This window comes from Melospiza melodia, chromosome 2 (genome assembly GCF_035770615.1).
Source record: "Melospiza melodia melodia isolate bMelMel2 chromosome 2, bMelMel2.pri, whole genome shotgun sequence".
Classification (NCBI taxonomy): Eukaryota; Metazoa; Chordata; class Aves; order Passeriformes; family Passerellidae; genus Melospiza; species Melospiza melodia.
Genome location: NC_086195.1, coordinates 139,439,729 through 139,461,773, shown reverse-complemented (window position 1 = coordinate 139,461,773; position 22,045 = coordinate 139,439,729). Strand labels below are relative to the sequence as shown.

General features: G+C 46.5%; 1 protein-coding gene across 5 annotated transcripts in view; it reads left to right on the top strand.

Moving 5' to 3' along the window:
• Positions 1-20,958, top strand: part of ILDR2 (immunoglobulin like domain containing receptor 2) — a 38,585-nt gene extending 17,627 nt beyond the window's left edge. Inside the window, exons 4-10 of one of the 5 annotated variants that reach the window (XM_063150162.1) lie at positions 2,878-2,934; positions 7,212-7,358; positions 8,068-8,244; positions 13,354-13,467; positions 14,837-15,041; positions 16,143-16,845; positions 18,056-20,958. In XM_063150162.1, coding sequence (XP_063006232.1) covers positions 2,878-2,934; positions 7,212-7,358; positions 8,068-8,244; positions 13,354-13,467; positions 14,837-15,041; positions 16,143-16,845; positions 18,056-18,091 — 1,439 coding nt within the window. In that variant the 3' untranslated portion in view covers positions 18,092-20,958. The other 4 variants (XM_063150161.1, XM_063150164.1, XM_063150163.1 and 1 more) reach the window with 4 other exon arrangements.
• The last annotated feature ends 1,087 nt before the right edge of the window (positions 20,959-22,045 follow it).

The following is a 22,045-nucleotide window of genomic DNA, read 5'->3' as shown; positions in this document are numbered from 1 at the left end:
TAGAGGTGGTGTGGCCAGATGGTCTCTTGGCAGCATGTTTTACTGAATTGTTTCTTCCCCACCAATTGCTACCTACCCCCAGCATCCACTTAAAAACTTCCTTGAAAGAAACGAGAGAAGGAGGTGAGCTTAAAGCCCATGAAAGGAGCATCCTAGGCATGGAGAGATGGGTGGATGCTGGCCCTGGGTGCTCTGACTGCCTCTTGCCTGCTCTTACAGCTGTGGATCCAAAAGGATGCCCTGCTCTCTGTTTTGGGCAGTGTGTGACCCACCAGGCTGCTGCCCTGGGATGCCCTCTGTGGCTCTGGGCTGTGCCTGTGTGGGCCAGGCTTGCAGAGGGCAGGAGGTGAGAGCCAGTGGCAGTGCTGTCCCTGTGTCCATTGGTTGGCAGGACAGAGGGATTTTTGCTCCACTTGTTGCTGGCAGCAGCAGCAGCAGCAGAGGGAGGGAAGCCGCCTTCAATGGGGACAGTGGAGGGAGCCTCCCGTTGCTGGGGCAACCACAGGCAGCCTCAGCCTGCTGGCTTCCCTGAAGGAATGGTGTGGGGAAGGGTTGATCAGGGGATTTGTCCAGCCTGGGGCAGGGAGGGGGCTGAGCTGTGGGAGCTGCTGGGGCAGGCAGGCCAGGGGTGGGCATTGTGCTCAGCTGGGCCGGGCAAGCAGAGTTCAGGCTGAGCTGTGGTGGGATTTGCTGCTGCCTCGGCTCCTCCCAGGCTTTGTGCACCCCTGCTGGGGGCTCTGGGGCCCCCAGGGCTGTGTGGGCAAGGCAGGGATGCAAATTCCCCAGGCACATACTCTGACAAGCCAAGTGAGGCTGCACAAGCAGGAAGACTGGCTGCTCGTGGGTAGCACAGAGGAGCTGCTTTGGTTGTGTTTGTTTGTTAACCAAGTTCTCAGGTACTGCTGTATTAAGGGATGCTTTTTCCCTGTTGATGATGTGATTCCTTTTGGACATAGTAGGTACCCAGCACTAGCAGGGTTCGAGGCTCTCCAGGTAGGTTCCAAATAAAGCAGGCACCCATTTATTAATGACCATTTGGGAAGGAGTTTCTGCTGTTTAAAGGTGTCACTTCCTTGCCTTTTTTACTGCAAATAGACACCCTAAATTAGCTGTGTATCTCCTGCAATCTGTCCAGTGGCATCTGCTCTCACACCAGGGCTGCATGTGAGCTTGTGCAGAGGTAATAACACATGGGAGGTGAGCTACATGCTCATGTCTGCCCATATTCTGCATGCATGTGGTTCATGTGGATGCTGTTCACATATGCACAAAAGGCCTGCAAAAGAATTGCATATTGATTTATCAAAATAAGGAATATAATTAATATGCACGTGGAACATAACAAGTTAGTTGTGAGCGGCTTGGACACTTGATCCTTCCAGGAAATGGACTGCAAAGAATGTCATGAAACTCTCTGTAAATGTAGATGAGAATGTTGCAGCAGACTGGTGGCAGGAGTCTTCCCTCAAAGTGGTAGATGGGGAGCAGTTATGTGAAGCATCACCATGCTACCTTTTGCTAAGGATTCTGGACCACTTCATCAGGACGGGCGTTCCTGTGAGTACTAGTGAGCTCTGATGAGTTGCAAAGCACTGCCTGTAGTCATGGTACACTCATTATGGCTCCAGCAGGCTTCCTTGTGGATTTTTGATCTCTGCAGAGCCCCTGCTGAAGCACTGAGAAAAAGCGGCTGGTGGGAGTTTGATTGTAAAATCCTTCAAGGACAGACTAGAGGCCGAGGAGCTTGGGATCCAGTTCATCATCACTGTGTCTGAGTGCTGCTAGTGCAGGACCTGGAGGGCATGGTGGGAGGTTAAAGGTAGCTTTATACCACTTTTGCATTGGCTTAGCCTTAGCTGCTCCTTTGTAATGCCCACAATGTGTGTCTCTTCAGAGTGCAGCTCTCCTACCATATGCATGTCTTTTAAAATCCCAGCATGATCCTGGGGCTCTATGGGAGAGTTCACAGCACAGCTGCACTTTGGGCTGTTCTGCCAATGCACAGGTGTGAGTAAATTACAGCTGAGCACTGTGCAGGATGTTTGCTGTGTACTGGAAATATCCCAGGCATTCTGTGCCAAAACAAACAGGCACCAAGCTGCCTTTGTGCTTGGAGTTTGTTTGTTTGTATTTGGTTGTAAATTATAAATTTGAAGTTGACTTGCCTTTTTTTTTTGTTTGTTTTTTGTTTGTTTCCTTCTTCTTTTGCAAAGTGATCCCAAAATTTCTACACGAATCCTTCCCTGGCTGGTTTGTTTCCATTGGGTGTTGGCTTTGTCACACAGTCTCACCAAATAATTCTCGTGCATCTCCAAATAATTAGCAGATATGCACAGCATTCCTCCAAGGCTCCTTTCCTGGAGTTGTCAGTGCACTCACAGAGCCCCACATGGAGAGCAGCATCCACGGGTTTTGGAAGCACGTGGCTGATTTATCAATAGCCTTGGGTTAAGTTAAAGATGTTTCATATCTGTAGAAACTACATCAGTATGTTTCAAAAATAAACTGTGTCCTTTTGTTTAAGGGCTGTTGTGCATTTTCAGGAGCTTTTGCATGTGTAGAGCATAACTCCAGGAAGATGTTACCATGTGTAACCATGCTAAAGGGACTCCTTTTTCTTGTCATTTTGTGCCTAGATTGGAGAAGCTCTGTTCCAGATTCTTTCCCCCCAGCTCTGCTGATAAAATGCAAGGACACAGAAATGGCAGAAGTGCAGAGGCATCGAGCAGGATGACATCTGTGGTTGATAGGAATTCACATAACACAGAGTGCAAGTGGGCTGATGAGGAAGGGAGCTGGAGGCTAAGGCAGGGGCTGGGGAGTGTGTTTTTCTTGCAGTAACCTCTCTCCTTCTTCTCCTCCTTCTGTCTTTTCTAGGCAGGACAGGGCTGCTTGCTGATCTCTTGCCCAGTTTTGCTGTGGAGATTATGCCAGGTATTCAGTCATTTCACCCTTAATCATCCATTCCTCTGTCATCTTGTCTGTTTATCCTTCTGCAGCATCTTTATGTGGTGTATGTTTCACTTGTGTGTTTTACCTGGGGATTTAAAGAGAAAAGCCTTTCAGTTACTGGGAAAGTGCTGGGTTTGGATCCCAGAGAGCTGATGCTGGGAGCCACATACAGAGATGGGTGATGTCATGCCAGCATCAGTGTGAGAGCAGAAATGCCAGAGCTGTTCTGGGGATGTTTTCTCTCAAGCTCTCTGCTCTCCCCCTGCTAGCACAGAGGAAAGTGTGCTTCAGCCTGGGAGACCCCTCAGCCCTGCTGGCTCTGTGTGTCAGCTGTGCAGTCACTCAGCTCCCCAGAGCTGGCCTGTGCTCTGCTCCAGCATCAGCACAGATGGTAGCACAGCAATGCTGGGAATGGAGCATTGGCTAGCCCCCCATCAGTGGCACAGCCCCTCTCGTGCTGCACGGCCAGGCCATGTTCTTGGTGGCACCAGGTGGCTGGGCCCGACGTGAGAGCTCCGTGCCCACGATGAATCCCTTGCTAGCCAAAACTGGAGCCACCAGTTCTGGCACTGCTTGCACAGGAGACAGAGGCTGTGCAACAGATTCTTCCTGAAAGGGAAAAGCTGTGAGAATATTTAGCCCTCGAGTCATCTGATCATTCCCTGGTGGTGCCCGAGGAGCATTTCTTTCACACGTTTGTGCAAAAATGCAACTCCACATAAATGTGTGAAGCTATTTTAGAGCCTGTCCCAGAGATGCAAACAGAGAGAAGGCAGACACTCACCCAGCTCCAGTGTAAACCAAAGCTCCCTAGAATTCCTGCATGGCAGGAGAGGGATTTGTCTTTTCAGCACAGATAGATAACAGTTGGTTCTCTATTGCCTAACACTTCTCCCCCCATTATTTAGAATTTTATTGAATGGGTATAAAAATATGGTGTGTAGGCCAGATATCTTTCTGGTACCCTCACTGCATGAGTAGACAACAAGAAACTGTAAGATGCAGCAGCAAACCACATTTCAGCTGTTGGTGTTGCCTGAATAAAGAAAAGCAGATACTTCTGTGAGCACAAACCAGTAGTTTCCAGACAGGGGGACACAGAGCATGTCGGCTTGATAGTCATTTTAATCTCAGCATTATACAGTTGTATTGGGAACTGGTTGAATCCCAGTTTTGTTTTGTTTTAAAGGAAGAGCCAGCAGGCTCTTTTTGCTGTTTTCTTAACCTCATCAGAAAAGGAAATGGTCTAACTTCCTGTGAAGTAAAATCCTGACTCACAGGTCCCTGTGGCTGGGACACTGATTTCAAACATCCACTTTATATGCTGAGTGAGTATCCTGCAATGTGCAATGTACACACTAATCTGACCCCCTTTTGTACTCCTAGGATGCTTGCAGGGAGACCACAGATACACTTCTAATGGACTTGCCGTCTGTTTTTTCCTCTACCAGGCTTTTGTCCTTTATGGAGTGGTTGTGAACTAATAGCTCTGGAGATCTGACATCTGAGTTTCACTGGATAGCTGTAGCTGGCCACTTGTGTCAAGCAGGACCATTTCACCTCTTTTTCTGTGTCCATGGTGGTTGCAGAAAACAAGATGAGAGCAGAACAAAGAAAAAGCCACTAAGATGTTGCTTAGATTGGCACAGATTAGGAAGTACAGGACTGGAAAGGATAGTCTGGCTCACTATCTTGCATTCTCTCCCCAGCACCATGTAATTTCATCTTTCTGTAAGATCAGCAAGCTTAGGAGTGGCCTAAGGTTTGGCCTTTCTCTTTCCCATTGGCCCACTTTCTTTGATGGGCTTCTTTTAGCTTCTCTCTACATCACTGCTCATCTATTTCTGTCCATTTATGTAAGATCTTTAACTATAATACCTGCTTTTCCTGCTGCATTTATCCTCCTACCATATTTACAGGCAGGAGCTGCATCTTCCCTCAGCCTTCTGTTTAATAGAGTAACTCAGCAGGCTTCAGCTCCCCTGCTGCCAGGCAGGCTCCAGAGTCCCTTCATCCCTCAAATAAATCCCAGCTCTCCCTTGGCTTTGGCCTAAATTCATCTTTTCTGCTGCAAAGATGACCAGAGCTGTATAACATCAGTAACTCCAGATGAAGTTAAGTGCAGAGGAGGCATTGTGTGATGGCACAGATATTTTCTTAATGCTGCTGGAAATTCTTCCCTTATTTGGCCTAGGATTACATTTGCCTTTTTTTGTGGCTGTATTGCATGAGTGGTGACAGTAATGCTATGTATACTGGATCATTTGTCTTGTTCAGTTTTTCTCAACCAGTGAAGTCCTGTTCAGAACAGAAATTGTTCTTATCTTTGAACCTGTGACACTGCATACTTTGAAATTCAGGATAATACTGCTTTTCATATTTCCTATTTTAGACCCAAGGACAACTGGCCCTTTGTATAAAATGTCCCAGCCTTTAGTGCATCCCTACTGCTTACTGTCATGATATTTTAGCACATTCTTATTTTCTATGTCAAGGTAATTTATGAAAATATTAAGCAAAACAGCTGCTAGAAGCAGAACTTGAGGGACTGGGTCAGTAATCTCTCAGCTCTTGCTTTCCCATTCATGAATGCTTCCCTTCTGCCCTTTCCTTACTTGTTAGCTGAATTTTTCTCAGCATATAGTAAGTTCAACCCCAACATATTATTCCACAGGAACCAAAATTAAATGCAAATTTAAATGAAATTCATGTGTGTCAGCCAAAAAAGAACTAAAGGACTAAAAAAATTTCACTTCACACTTCTGAAGTGTTGATTTGTAGATGCCAGATCTTTGACTGACATTTTTCAAAGGAAATTTTAAATTCTAGATTTAAAATGGCATTTTTTAAAAAGGGGAATTGTTTGTAAAAGAGTTAAGGAAAACTTCAACAAAGTAAAGAATCATACTTTTGTTCAAACAGAATGCTGTGGATGGATCAAAAATGACACTTCTTTTTGTATTGTATTAAGAACTAGGAAAAATTCTATTTTGAATGGTCAAAGTGAAACATTTTTACTTGACTTTTTAGCTTAGCAACACAGGTGAGGGGTGCACTGTTTTTCCAGTGTGATTCTTCATGCACATTGCAATCCTTGTGTCAATACTTCTTTATCTCAAATAATACCATACCAGGAGACTCTAGTGAATGCTGGACTTCTGCTTGGAAATAATGGTCTGCTGCTTTTTTTACTCTGAAGTGGGGATAAACCCTTTCCCTCTGCAGCCCCACCATGTCTTTATTTGCTTTGTGCCATGTTTCCTAGGTGGCTGAATAACCACCTGGGTACACACCTGAAGTCTTTTCCCCACCAGCAGTGGGGAAAATCTCTTGCTAACTCCTGTCTCTTGCTTTGAGATAGGTTGGTGCATTTCTCTGACTTAAAACCAAGTCCAGGCCTCCTGTATGTTCAGAGTCTTGTAATTTCTTGATCCAGATGTGTTCACTGATCATTCCCTTAGTCTGTGGAACTCCTGTGTGGCAGTAGGAGCTGCCCTGGCACAAGCTGAGCCCTGCTCCCACCACATTTTCCAGCAGCAAAGTCTGAGAAACGTTTTCTCCCTCCCTTTCCCCTTTAAGCCCCATCCTGGTTTTTGTGGGCCAGCTCTTGCGTGCTTTCACTTGTAGGGTTTTTCAGCTGCTCCCTTTTGGGGCCTGGCACACATCATCTGAGGCTTCAATGGGGGAAGAAAAAAGTGGTTGTTAGGTTTCCTGGCTGGCGGTGGCGCCTGAATAGGATGCTCACTTGGCGCATTCAAAAGAATAATTGCGCGCGTAGGCCTCGCTGCGAAGGGGCAGGCCTGGCTCATTTGCTGGGCTATTTATAGCCTGCTTTTCACCATGGTTTGTCCCATTAAAACAGAATGTGGCTAGGGAACAAACACATAAGCAGGGCATGAACATGGCCAAGAAGAATGAGTCTTTGATGAGGGCCAAGTGCTAATGGAGCATGTCCTGCGGCATTGGTGCAGGTCTGCTGTGGGGCGAAGGGTTTCTGGCCGGGGAGCCAGGGCTCCTGCCTCTGTGTTGCTGGAAGGGACCACATTTTGATAGCTCATTTCTCACTGTCATGTGCCATTTCTGCTCTGACACAAGAGGAGGAGTAGACCCAGTCCTAGACCCACAGAGAGCCAGTCCATTTCTGTTATTCACCTGTGTGTTTTGTCCCCATGCTCTCCGCTGGGAGGATGTTGCTGACGTTCTCTTCCACAGCAACGTGCAGTCCTGTAACTATCTCCCTTTCTCCCCTTGTTTTCCAGAGTGGGTCTTTGTGGGCCTGGTGATCCTGGGGGCGTTCCTGTTCTTCCTCCTGGTGGGGATCTGCTGGTGCCAGTGCTGCCCACACAGCTGCTGCTGTTACGTCCGCTGCCCCTGCTGTCCTGAGTCCTGCTGCTGTCCCCGGGCACGTGAGTGACCCTGCTGCAAATCTGCCCTGCTACTTCTGCTCCCTGGCAGAACAGGAGGAGAATCTGCTAATACTGTTTCCTTTGCCCTGAGCACTTTGCTTGGCTAAAGAACTGGTTCTTAGGGAGTGAAGCATCTGACCTATTACTCAATGGTTGAATGCTCAAAGTTAATTACAAATGTAATTCCCCAAGCCCTCCCTGCCTTGGCAGCTGTGCCTGCTTTTCCAAAGTGTCGTGCTCCCATTCCAAAGTTGTTGTTGTGTCAGTGAATGTTGTGGGTCAGAGCTAAGAGCATCCTGGGAGGTTTCTTCCTGGCAATGCAAATCAGCTGTCCTCTACAACAGTGCAAAATCCTTGCAACCCAGCAAGGTTCCTGGTCAGGCTCAGTCAGATCTGTCAGATTCCATGAGCCTCATCCTGCTGCTTGAGTCATCAGTTATTTTTAAAGCTGAACTGCCACTAAATCATGGCAGCGGTAATGCTGGGCATCTCTCAGTGCCATTATTACTATATGCACTATTATTATATGCAGCACATATTTTAGACTCCCCTCAGTACCCTTTGAGGCTTAGAGAAATTCAGGTTGGTCCTTTTAATTCGTTTGTCTGATTGTCTCCTGTGGGGTTGGTGGTGCAGGTTTTATCCATGTGTCCAGTGGGTCTGGAGGGGCTGGTGCGTGATGCTGATTCTTGTTCTTTTTCTTTTTCAGTGTATGTAGCAGGCAAAGCAGCAAAAGCTGGGTACCCTCCTGCAGTCTCTGCCATGCCAGGTCCATACTACATCCCCAGTGTTCCTGTAGCTGGTGTCCCATCTCCTGCTGTGCTGATGGACAAGTCACACCCCCCTCCCTTAGCCCCAAGTGAGGCCAGTGCAGGAAGCCAAAATGGTAATTTGCAGTGCCAGGCACAACATTCAGTCCTCTTACTGGGAGCCGGGCTGGGAAGGGGAGGAACGGTTGTCACTGGTCGAGTGGTGTGAAGAGAAGAAACACAGGGAAACTGCATTTTAATCCTGTCTCTGACAATGATGTTTGCATTAGGGCACATGGCCTAACTTTTCTAGGGCCATCAACACAGAGTCAGTTTGTGGGTGCTTAATTAGGTCAACAGGGAATGGGAAGCCAAGTTCGTGTGCAGGACCCCTCTCATTACTGCTGCAAATGTTCGCTTGCAGGGGACAAAAGGATGAAGGTGATTTCAGGAGAGCAGAGGCAGGAGTCATTTTCCTCTTAGAGCTAATGCCTTGCAAGCTGCTTTCTCTTTGTAAACTGTCCTCCAACCCTCTGTAGGGCACTGCTTGGACTCTGGCAGCAGTTTTTGCTGCAGCATGTTTTACTATCCCTGTGGCATTTTGGGCAAAGTAACCCATTCCCTTGGTATTTCTGCCCAAGATCTTTTGGGGCTGGACTCTGTCCTCTACTTTACAGAAGTCAGTAGGTCACTTTTTTTGTTCAGCCTTTGCATTTGTGAAATGTGAGTGATAAAAGGCTTCTGACTAGAAAGGAGTTGTGGAGCAGTAGCAGATCTAGAATCTCAGTGTGATGCCTCTTGTCTTGGGGAGGGTCATTTCTGCTGCTGCAAAGGAAGCTGCCATCAAGGAGAAAAGAGGGCAGCTATTCAGCCACATGCATTTCAGGATCAGAGTGGCTGTCTAAATTCAAACATTCTGCAGCAGAAACGACTCTCACCAATGTAGAGTCATCACTGACCCAGCTACATGGCTGATTTCAAAGCACCACACTAACTATCAGTTGTTAAATTAACTCACGACAGTGTGTTGATAAAACACATCTGAAAAGACAAGATTTGGTAGCATAATTAATTAAGCTTCTGGAACAACCCTATGCATGCTTCTTCTGCCCCAGTCAGTATATTAATCTTTCTGGAATTACAAAAAGTATTTTCTTTCTACAATCATACTTTTTTTTTGGTCACTGAAATCAAAACAGAGCTCTGGAATGGAGAAATTTCCTATTTTGAAATAGGAAATAAATCAATCACTGATCCAATGCAGAATGTATCCAATTCAAAAACCTTTGTCAGAAAATGATGAATGACACCCCAGTGCTTCAGTTTTTTTCTCCTGTGAAAAATGTCACTGCATATAGAGTGTGGTGTTGGTTGTGGGAACTCCAGGGATTTTTAAGAGTCAGATCACAGCTCCCAGTCTTGTCTCTGCTAGCAGAGCACAAGTTCAGAATAAAAAACAGTGGATATGTTTGGTAGCCAAATGGAATGGTTCTTAGGATCCTATGATCCTTACACAGAAGGATGCATTTAATAGATGATGCAGCCAAATTAGGTGTCTGGACTCAATCCCTCACCTCAGGACTTGACAGGAAGTAGTATATATATCACAGAGCTTTAACCTTTCTAGCAAGACAACAGAGATTCTTAAGCTTTTTAAAAAATTAGTTAATGTTTTTTGCAATAACGTGGACAAACCCTTAGTCTGGATCATGGATCTGTTGTTCAAGGTGCTTGAGCTATGAAGCTAAGGGAGAGTTATAGCCTGTATACTCTGTTCTTTTAAGGTTCTCCACAATGCCAGAATATCCCCTAATGACAGGCTATAGAAGAGAAAACATTGTGTGGCTTTTCCAAGCTACTTATTTGCTTGTTGGCCAGGCAGCAAGCTAAACAAAACAGGTAATGGTTGAGTTTATAATAAAAGCCTTTCTCAGAAGGAGAATAAAAAGCCTCTGTGTCCTCCACACAGCTGGTGTAGGTCTGGTCTGAAGCTGTGTTTCTTTGGGACTTCCACCTTTCTGTCAAGTCCATTTAAAAAATGGGATCGGAAGTGCTGGGGCACAGAGATTGGAAGATTCTGTAATTCTGGCTTACATTTTGCCCTAGATAGATTCCATGCTTATAAATGACCCCTCTGAGGGGATCTAATGGGAAAACTCAGGCCTGAGGATATTTAGAAAATTTTCTGGCGTTACATAAACGCCATGTGGCAAAGCTCAGATTAAGCCTAGGAACTCTATTCTAAACTTAGGGCTGAATGAAGAAAAAAAAAAAAAACTCCCAAAATATTTAGCTCTCTCATTTAGAAGTGTTGACACCACATAAGTTAAAATTTATGCACTGTTTTAAGTGCAGTGGTTACCTAAAGGCTCTTGCATAGATCCTTTGAACTCTGCACACAGGGAAACTTTTGGTCCTAGATCTTTAACATGAAAAGGGTATAGGATGAGACATCATTTACTTCCTAAACATACTTGTCTGAAAAAAAAATAGTAGTGCTGCCCTTTCAGGGGAGGGAGACAGCTTAGAGTTTTGGCTGAGTTGGTTCCACCCACAGAAGAATAAAAATAGTGTCCACTTAAATACAAATTAAACATTAGAAATTTATTAACTGTTCAAGACAAGAAAATATGGGAAGAATGTTCCTTTCCCTTTCACTTCAGCAAGTGGTTCTGGACATGTGGTCAACATCTCTGCATCTTTATTTCTTTATAATTAAAATGAGCTTAAAATGCTTCAGACCTGATTAAAGGATTATGGCAATTTACAGATGAAGAGTGTGAGGAAGAAACAATATCATCTTTGGTTCTCAGCTGAAGGAATAATGAAGAGATTTAATAAGTTGTACGTTTAGTATCATTATGAGAAATATTTGATAAACAAACATAGAGACAAAACCTCTTCCTCTGTAGTGGAAAATACTTTTTATGAGCTGTTCACAGTCATCTTTGCAGATTTAAATCCAAAATTGATTTCTAGATTCTTGCAGAATTAACCAAGAAATTTACTTTTTGATACACAGCTGCAGTAGCAAGCTTAGTATGAAGCTAGCATGAAGCCTGGCTAATTCTCCATCAGTTCCAGGAGCTGTAGAAGTTGCCCAAATAGTGTTTGGCACAGCCTCAGTGTGAGCAGTGGCTCTGGGGAGACAGAGTCTGGGAGGTGCCTGTTCAAGTTCCCCAGAGGTTATGAGCAGGTCAGAGTGGTTTGCTGGCTGTGTATAAATGAGGTGGCAGCTTAGCTGAGCTCCTAGCCCACACATGAGAAGAAGGAGTAGAGAGAGGCCTTTGCTGGCACAGTACCAGACAGAAGTGAGGTACCAGCCATGATGGTGGGGTGGAGAACTGCCCTTGCTGCTCATGCAGTACAGCCAGAGCTGTCACTTCTGAGGCCAGCCAGTGCAGCCTCACTTGAGGAGGCCTGCTGTGCTTCCACTTTGGGAGGCAGAGGCAGGATTCCTTGTGTTTTGTAAACCACTGTCTGCATTTCCAGCACTGTGCACTCACTCATTCACTCACTCACTGGGATAATAAAGCACACACTGCTGTCAGCTCAGCTGTCTGGAGGCACATTAAAAGAAGGACCCTGATAGACCTCTACTATATTTTTACATCCTATACCATTCCCAAGTGCAGACACACAAGGTAATATCTCAAGATGTAATCACTTATCTTACACAGTCAAACCCACAGTGAAGCACTTTGCTTCTGAAGTCTGCCCATGGCACAGCCATTCCTGAAGCACAGCATGGTTATTTCCTAGTGCACAGAGACACATGCACAGCAGTTTAGGGCAGGAGGTGCCTAAGAATACCTCTGCCAAGTCCTTGCTCAGCCCACACAGCACATACTATGCGACGTACTACCCAACCCATATGGTAATAGCTCGATGTGTTGCGGTGGTGAGGGATAAAACAGAAGGAACAGGTTGGCTCAGAACCACTGTGCAAGTGTTTAAGTTGTTCCCCAGCAGGAGCATTCATGCAACACTGCAGTATTTCCACAAGGGAACATGTTAACCCCATGCAAGGCAGGCAGGTTCCATTTTGTAGTGCTCAGTGAATTGTCCTTAAGATGGTTCTCTAATAAGGCTGAATTTGAGGGTTGTAGTCCTCTCTTGTACCTAGACCTGAATTTCTGTCGATCCTGAAATAGCTCCTGGCTGGCACCTTTCTTAAATAATCTGCTATAAAAACCTTATTTTCTTCAAAGAAAGAGTGGAAAGGTGGAGTTCTCTGCTTGCTGATCATAGACCTGCCTTAAGGTAGTCAGGCTGTTTGTAGCTATTATTAGTAGGTAAAGTGTGCATGGAGCTAATCTGCCAGAGTTAAATCTGCTTTGGCTCCATGTGTACAGGGTCTTCTTTTTTACACACAGGTATATGGACGAGTCAAAAAGCTGTCCAGACTTCCCAGAAGTCAAGCATTTCATGCATGTCTAAGATATATACCTTTCTGTAAAGTAAAGGTTGTAAAAAATCCCAGAGCAGACAGTTTCACAGCTACCAGTGACCTGGCTGGCCTCATCCCTGGAGTCAGTATAAATCTCAAAGCAGTGTGGTGTGCTTTGTGGGACTTGGTGTTTCCTTCTATATTCACTGGAGCTTCTGCCACATGCTCTTCAACCTGTGTGAGGAGAATTCTTGGGGGTGGGAGAGTGGAGTGGTCTTGCACAGTGACAGCTCCCAAATGCTCAGCCACCTGCTTCTCCTGCAGACTCAGAGCTTAGAGGAAGCCTGATCTTCTGAGACTGCTTCTCCCATACCATGACGAATCCTTTCAGTAGTGCTGAGGAAGGAGAAAAGAGTTCTGCTTTTCTCTCTGCCATCATCTGTGGGAGTTGGAAGTTGGAATCACTCTGTGGCAATGAGGGGGTTGCTTTTGTTTTAGCTGGGCAAAGCAGACCAACTCCAGAGCGAGCCTGTCTCAAAGGAGGGAGGGTGAGGTGCTGTGAGGATGTCCCACCATGCTCAGTGTCCATCACTGGATGCACTGGGTTGTACAAACTGGGCATTTCCAAACCGTTTTTGCTGTTCCTGCAAACTTCTAAAATGATGCAAGTTCTTACAACTTCACAACCCACACTGTAGACGAATTTCTTGTGAAGCAGCGGCTGACTCAGTGTGTTTTGACGCAGCCTACCTGCCTGCAGACGTGAGCTCAGCTATAGAATTAGCAATATTGTGGGAATGGCTCCTTGTTCTTACATGGGTTTTCCTCTAATGTTTTCTTTTTGTCTCCCTAGCAGTGCGCAAAGGGTACAGGATCCAGGCTGACAAGGACAGGGACTCCATGAAGGTGCTGTACTATGTGGAGAAGGAATTGGCTCAGTTTGACCCGGCTAGGAGGATGCGAGAACGATGTGAGAAACAAGCATGGTTTGATTTTTTTTTTCCCCACTGACCTAAGGAAGACTGGAAAATTCATAGTTAAAAGTTCACTTGGTTTGTCTCAGAGTCAGCCCCTAGGATATGATATCCAGGATAAGCTAGTTGAGACAGATAAAGTCTATGTTGTAGGTATCTACAGGTATGTTCTGATTTTAAAAGTCTGGTGCTTACCTAATCATTCTTACAGCAAAATGAGGGATACTGAAAAGCTCATTAAAATTGTCCACTTGTATAATTAAACTTTGGGATCGTCTGCATCTGAAAAGCCAAATCCTACTCATACCTTCTACAGCCTGTGGTGTGATAATAGCTGGGATATTGTTTTCACAATTTCTTGAGAGTGTGGTGTCTGTATATTCCCAGCATAGCAAAATAGAAGAAGGATGATTTTATTGAAAGTGTCTTTTGTGGGCTCAGTGACCACAGTGTGGCTTGAAGGAAGCAGGACATTCGTTTGGAGTGGCTGTTGTCCTGCAGAAGGTGCAGGTTGGTGAATAGGGACATGGTGCAAACTGAGAACTGAGCTTCTCTGTGGAACTTCCCATAGCCTCTGGTAAGCTTTATTTCCTTAAATAAAGGCCGAGGCTGCACTTAATGTGTGTCAGAATACAAACCCAAGGGAGGATCTTTCCACATTAGGAGACAGAGGTGCAGAATGGAACAAGGAGTGTGGGAAGGGCTTGCAGTGCTGCTCCTTGTCCTGTGGCTGCTGTGTGCAGAGGACAGCGCAGGCTGGGGGCTCAGTTCCTGTGGGCAGCACACAGAGCTAACCCATGTTAGGCACTGCTAGAGGCTCACTTGAAACAGACGTGTGGGATCCTGAAAATCATTGAGGGGAAGGGCTTTAAGGAATGACACTACATCAAAGCTCTGTACAGATTAGGCATAACGAACAAATTATATATACTTCTAAAACAGTCATTGCTGAGCACACTGTCTTCTCCACCCACAAGATTTACTATAAAAAGACCTCTGCAGATTGGTATGTCAGGCCTACAGATGTCAGTGTGCTTGATGGGGTAGAGACTGACAGTGATTCAGACAGACTTTTACTTTTTCCTTAATCTTTTTTTGAGGGGGTTGCTTTTGTTTCAGCTGGGCAAGTCAGGCCAAATCCAGAGGCAGCCAGGAAAAGGGGAGGGGGCACAACTTCTGTGCTGTAGTGGTGTCCCACCAAGCTCAGTGACCACCTTGCAAGGACAGGGAGCTCACAGGTGGAAAGCTCTTCCCAGAGGGTGAGGTCAGTTATGTGGAACGCAGGCATCTCCCGCTGTTTGTGATACCCTCAGAATCCCCGCCTGGCTGCCATCAGGCCATGCCCATCTCATTTCTCCCCTGCAGATAACAACACCGTGTCTGAGCTGAGCTCCCTGCACGAGGAGGACCTGAATTTCCGCCAGCCCTACCGGCAGGCGCGCAGGAAGCCCCTGCCCCCCGCGGGGGACGCGGACGGCGACGCCGAGTACTGGGCGGGAATGGTGGGCAGCACCTCCCGCTCCCAGGCCGTGTCTGACTACAGGGACGAGCGGGACGGCTACTGGCACAGGTGAGGGACACCGCGGCAGGGGACAGCTCTGTCTGGCAAAGCGCTGAAGAAAGCAGAAGGGACAGATGGACTGGTAGCTCTCCCCTGTTTCCTGCTGCCTTTGCTCTGCTTAGTGGGAGAGAGGGGCTAGGGAGAAATAGGAAATCTGGACAGATTATTAGATGAGGTCAGAATGAAGCTGATTGCAACTCGTAACATGTAACAAGAGCTGCACTTGTGCACTGGCAAGCAGATCTGTAAAAATCATCTATTCCTGCTGATATTAAGAGTCATAATACTTCTTTCTTCCTGAAGTAGATATTTATTCTTATTTCTGCCCCTTCTGAGTATTGCAACGCCATATCCATTAAGGAACAATGAGCCTGCTGAAGATTCCCTAGCAGGGTGAAGATAGGTACAAACCCCAGTCCCAGTGGGATGTAAAAGTGAGATCAATAGGGAACTAAGCCACGCTTCCCATGGTGGGAAAGTGCAAATCTCTCTCTTGAGCTTTGTACCTGATGCATGCAGCACTTCCCAATGCTGGTGTGCTTTATTATATAGGAGTCACACCCTCCTGCTTTGGTGCAGCTAGACCAGTGCTCCAGGCTGAAGGACTCGCACTCTGGTGCCTAAAGAGAGATAGCCCAACCTTCCCTCAAGCAGCCCAGTATTCCAAAAGCAATGGCAGGGATTTTCTTCCTTCGGTACTGGGTTATTGTACCAGCTCACTGTCTTTAAACCTGCTTCAAAACTGCCCTGCTGTGAGCTTCTATGGCTGGGCTCTTGGGTTTTTCCAGCAGGATATACACCTACAAGCTCTGGGATGAAGGAGAAGCAGGTCCAGCCCTGCATATTGGAGGACAGGGCAGATGCACCCTGGGGATAACCTCAGGTAACATTAGACACAAAGAACCTGAGCTATGTGCACTAAGCTGCCTTTACACTCAGCAGAGAGAACCCGAGGTTTCAAGGATGTGATAGATTCTCTTCCTATGGAAGACGATGAAAACAGCTCAGATGATACATGCCCCCAGGAGGGCGTGTTTCCCTCCATTGTCTGTGCAGGCAGCCGGGGGGAAGAGTGCAGCTGGATCTAACTCTACCTCCTCCCTGTTCCAGCCAGCAGAGATCCAAGTCGGAGATGCTGTCCCGTAAGAGCTTCTCGGTGGGCGTGCCGGCCGTGTCCATGGACGAGCTGGCGGCCTTTGCCGAGTCCTACGGGCAGCAGCAGCAGCAGCGGCCGCGGCGGGCGGACAGCCAGGAGCTGCGGCGCTTCGAGCGCTCCGAGTCGCACGGCGGGCGCGGCGGGGCCCTGCCCCGCCAGGACAGCTCCCTGGAGGAATACTACAGCAAGCGCTGCAGGGCCAGCCGCGAGCCGCTGACGGACTCGGAGCGGGGCTGGTCCTACAGCCCGCCCCGCCGGCGCGCCCACGAGGAGAAGCACCTTCCCCGGCTGGTGAGCCGCACGCCCGGAGGGAGCCAGAAATACGATCACTCCTACCTCAGCAGCGTCCTGGACAGGAAATCACGGAGCTACGACGAGAGCGGTGACCACTGTGCCACCCCCTCGAAGCTGAGCTCGCAGCCCAGCCAGAGGGGAGGCAGCACCTACTATGCCTGGTCGCCGCCCTCCACCTACAAAGGCGAGAAGTCGCAGCCGCCGCCGCCGCAGTCGTCGTCCCCCGAGCAGGACGAGGAGGAGGAGGACAGCCTGCCTCCCTACAGCGAGAGGGAGCTGAGCCGAGGCCCTTCCTACAGGGCCAGGGAACAGGCCTACCTCAATGCCTCTGACAAGAAGAGGAAAAAGGACCCCAAGAAAACAGTGAGGCCATGTCTGGTGGTCCTGGTCCAAATAGGCTGAGTGGAGAGCCACCAGGCAGGGGTTACCAACCAGAGTTGATGGGGAAGGGGGTTTTCCAGGAGGGTGACACCTGGAGTCTGGGTGTGACGGTGTTCACAGGGGTCTCAGGTTGAGGGAAGAGACGAGGATTTGACTCCATGTTTCAGAAGGCTTGATTTATTATTTTATGATATATATTACATTAAAACTATACTAAAAGAATAGAAGAAAGGATTTAATAAGAAGGCCAGCTAAGAACGGAATAAGAAGGAATGATAACAAAGGCTTGTGTCTCGCACTCTCTGTCCGAGCCAGCTGACTGTGATTTCCATTAATTAGAAACAACCAACATGGGCCAATCACAGACCCACCTGTTGCATTCCACAGCAGCAGATAACCATTGTTTACATTTTGTTCCTGAGGCCTCTCAGCTTCTCAGGAGGAAAAATCCTAAGGAAAGGATTTTCCATAAAAGATGTCTGCGACATCTGGGTGTCACTCGCTGTGGGAAGGGGGGAAGGAATTGGGGGGATAGGCAGCCAGAAAGGGTAATAGCTCCTACACAGGAGCCCATGACGGAGGGGAAAGCCAGATGTGCCTGGGACTGGGGAGGTAAGGGATGTCTTTGGCATCTGTGGCGTGGTAATCCAAGGCGGAGGGAGTTTATCTAGAGTTCAGGAGGAATGGGGTAGGGAGGTTACCCAGGCCTTACAGAAATTAAAGGGCTTTGCTTTGGCTTTGATTCTTGTTAAAGAAGGGTTGAAAGGCTCTTGTTTTTCTGGACTGGAACAGGGCTGCTGGCAGGGGATGATGTAAGGGCATCTTTCTGGAAGGGGTGAGATCACAGACTCCCATGGGTGCGTGAGCCCATGGGGGCCATTCAAGCCAAAGGCATTCCTCACCCAGGATACCAGCAAGTGCAAAACATCCTGCCACAGCCTAAGCTGGTGAGGACTGATAAGGTCATAGTTGCTGGGGAAGGGGATCTTCCCCATCTAACCCAGCTGGGGAAATCTGCACCACGAGGGAAACCTTATCATTAGAATAACTTGGCTGTGGGAGAGAGGACTGGATTGTGAGTGGGCAAAGCTATTGCTGTTTAGTTTTGTCTCTGTCAAAGCTTTGTCTGTCCCTTTGTCTGTACCAATGGGAGATTTCCTGTTGACATTTAATCTTCTCTCTTTCCTCTCAGAATGATTTCCCAACAAGGATGTCCCTTGTGGTTTGAAGTTGTTGTGGACCTGTCATGTTGATGGGCTGGATATCATGAGGTGACTGCAGTGGAGAAGATGCAGAGCAACAAGCAAGACATGCCTCTGTGAACCTTTGCAGCCATCAGCCATGGACTGTTTCAACTTTTTGTTCCACCCAGGGGAGCTGAGGCTTTTGTAGGAGACAGACTCCCATGGACAGCACTCGCTCTCAGAGGCTCTGGGAGTCTGCCAGGAAAATGAGGCTGGGGCTCTCTTTGGTGCCCTGTTTTCCAGTGCCCTCCATTCTGCTCTGGATGGCAGCCACGTCCCTACTGCCTCTGCAGCCCTCCCTGCAGCCCTGAACTACAAGTGAGGCTGCCTTTGTGCCTCTTGCCCTGTCCCATGTGCAGAGGGAGGCCTCTTGCTCTCTCTGTCTCTTCGGTTCTCTGTTTGGATCAAAATTGTCTCCATACCTAAAGCCTTTTCTGTATCACCCCTGTGCTGGGAGGAGGCCTTGTTCTTACAACTGCAGACTGCCTCCAGCTGATCAGGCCCTAAATCACGAAAGAAAATCCACATCCTTTCAGACACTGTAAGAAAATGACTGATGAGATGTTACCTTGATAAGGGCTGAATGGGGAAAGAGACAATTATGAGCTGGTTTGTTCAATATATTTAGTTCTGTTCGTTGTGTAATGAGAGTTGCAGGTGAGATTGATGTATTGTTCTGAAAGTGGGTCAAAGTAGCTTTTATTGTGATGAGAGCATGATTTGTTTCCCCCCTGCCCCCCCAACTGTGTTTTGTTTTGATGCTGTTGCATTTCCTTGCAGCTCAGCTGTGAGCCTGTAGAGCTTCAAGCTGGAGCACCTGCTCCACTGTTTTAAAAGCAGTGCTCTGGCCTTCCTAGTGCTCTGCTTCCAGCACCACCAGACACTTCTGCCACTCTAGTGAGTGGCCTTTTTGTTCCAAGGAAGCAAAAAGGGGACAGTCTCAGTGAGAGGGCAGCTGCAGACCTTCATCCTGTGCCACTGGTATCACTCCTTTCTGGGAATAGTTTCCCAGAAGAAGCTACTACTGAAGAGAGCAGTAACAGCAGTGGGAAAAGAACAAGCACTGTGGATTGCTACAAGCTTTGAAAGTCACCCTTTTCACTAAAAACCATTCCATTCACTTTGGTTGGGATGTGGTTTTAGTGGCTGTTGTCTCAGGAATAGCTTTATTTAGAAGTGAGTGCTTCACACCATGTGGAAGCCTGACATTCTGGTTTTCATAGAGTATTATACAGTCATTTATTTAGCTGCTAAAATCACCATGTGAGGGAAGATGATGAGAACATTTTAAGGTCCAGTATCTTGATCCCTATTACACCTAGAAACAACATAATGCCCTATTGTGTTATGGACTTTTTTTTTTTATCACCCTCTGAAATGACATCTTTGTTGCTCCTCTGGGAACTTGGGAAGCTGTCTGGCCTCAGATGCTCATACTGGCACTACTGTTTGGAACACAAGGTATATTAACATCACTGCAGTTCTCCATAAAAATGATAGATTAATTTCTGTGTTACTCCTTTGCCAGATAGTTTATCCACCAGGAATTGTCAGGGGAGAGGAAGAATAATCTCCATAGATTTGATGTTTCTCCACAGAAATAATCTCCATTGATTTGATGCCAGTTTTCATGTGAGAAGGTGAGTTGATGAAAGGATGATGTTCTTCTCTCACACTCCTCTAGTGATGGCTGTAGTTTTGGAAATCTCTGTCCTGGGTCTTCCTGGCCAGAGAGGGAATAGCCAGCAGGAACATACAGTTGTGGAATTGCAGAATTGTTTGTGCAGAGGTAGCCTTCCAAGATTTAAAGATTTAAAGTTTCAATCTTGGCAACCCCTGTGCCATGAATTTCAAGGCAGCTTAGCCCTGCTATTGTTTCCATCAGATCCAGGAAACAGTTGACAGAAATTTTAAAATGCATCTGACTATCCCAAAAAGGGGTCAAACCAGTGGTTTTACAGTCTCTGAATACCTCTATATTTTAAGCTCATACTGAAAGCCTGAGCATTACAATCTCTTCATTTCAGTTATGTTCTGTCCCTTATCTCAGTCACTGTAGTTTATTTGATCAAGCCCTCAGGAATGAGCTGTGTGTATTAAAAATACAAATCTTCATTTGTTTGAGTCAGTTTTGTTTGTTCAGTGCTGGTACTTTAGGGCATCTGTACACTGTGTGTAAGAAGTTACCATTTGTGTATCTAGCTTATAAATAGTTGCAAGCCAATAGTAGTTGCAAGCCAATTCTTTTAAGAAAACGGTTTTAATTGTACAAACAATTGTTTGTGAGAATTTGGAAGCATCACTTGAATCGAAGTACCTGGAAAAGTACTGAAGATTTTATGACTAGTGATTCTGTGAGTTTGAACCAGATGATAAAAGATTCAGCTGAAGAAAAAAAAGGAGGTCTTAATTTCCTGAAGTCAGATCTGAGCAGCAGCAACCTTGCTCTACAATTTTGAATTCCCTATCTCTCTGTACAAATCTGCAGGAATTTTCAGTTACTGATCATGTCTGTCCTCAGGCCACCTTTATTTTTCCCATTAGAAATGTGTCTGCAGCAGCAGCAGCAGCAAATGGACCAAATCAAGAAGTGAGGGGTGACTATCTGCACAGCTACACAACCCTAATGACCTGTGACTCCTGCAGCAGGGGAGCAGGGGGCCAGAGACAGACAGACAGCTCATTTTTCAGGAGAGGAGTAATGGTTTGTGTCTATGCCATCTTTCAGAACACCTGCAGAATGCTGGTGCTGGGAAATAATGAGCCTGGTTAATATGGGGTCTTAAGTTATAAGTTTTCCAGTGATGAATTTTTATTGCTGGCATAAAATTAAAATCCTTTTCTTACTGGATATGGATGTCTGGGTTATGTCAAGGACATGGAGAGTTTTGTGGTCTTCAAATGACAGCATCACAACAGTGATTTGCTAAGAAAACAGATACTGAGAAAGAATCCTGTAAAAATTTAAAAGATCCCCTAGAGCAAAAGCAGGATCAAGCTTTAGCAGTAGATTTGGCTGTACTGTCAAAAAAAGTAATCTTTGCTACTGGAGGAAAAAAAAAGGTTTTTATATAATGGAATGGGCAAATAAATATCAATGGTAATGACTTTTCATCAATCCCATCATTCCTTCAAAGTACATTGTAAAAGTTCCAATGGGTGGCTTCAGTGTGAAGATCCTCAGAACACTCCATTACCACTGAAATGGAAAATTAACAAAATTAGCACTCTGAATACTTTAAATTTTTGAGAAACCCTCAACATTTATGAGCTGAAAGAGGCAGCCAGAATTGCGCAGGTCTTTGTGCTGGCACATGGTACAGGGGACTGGAGCTGTGACATCCCCACCTTTGTTACTGGAGTTGGATTAGAAGTGGCCATCAGCAGTGCTCCCCAGAGCTGCTGCCTCCCTGAGAGATAAAGGACAGCTGCTGGGAGAAATCCCTGAGAAGGAGCAATCACAAAATACTGCAGCAGTCAAACCTTGCCACAAACTGTTCCAGGTACATAAATGCAGCACTACAGTGTTTGTCATGCCTGGGCTATTCTGAAAATAGTTTGAATGGTGTGGAGATTGTTGAGAAACTGCACGGAGCTGTTTCTCCAGGTAGCTTTCACACAGGATGTGCATGAGGATCTGTTCTTGGTCAGCAGTTACAGGGTTTGGCGCGTGGCAATAAAAGCTAAAGGGGCTTTAGCCCATTTTTTACTGGAGCAAAGTAGAATTCAGGAGCCAAGATGCCTTTGGCATCTACCAGGTGCTGCAGATTTGCCTCTATAATTCCAGAAACCTCTGTGGTGTAGCATCTGCATCAGGCTGTGCTGGCTGTACATGCTTTCTAAAACAGCTGTGATGCTGAAACAACCCTCATGTCACCTGGGGCTCATGAAGTCCCTTTCTCATTTCCTGGAAGATCACAGAAGGTATCTACTGCATA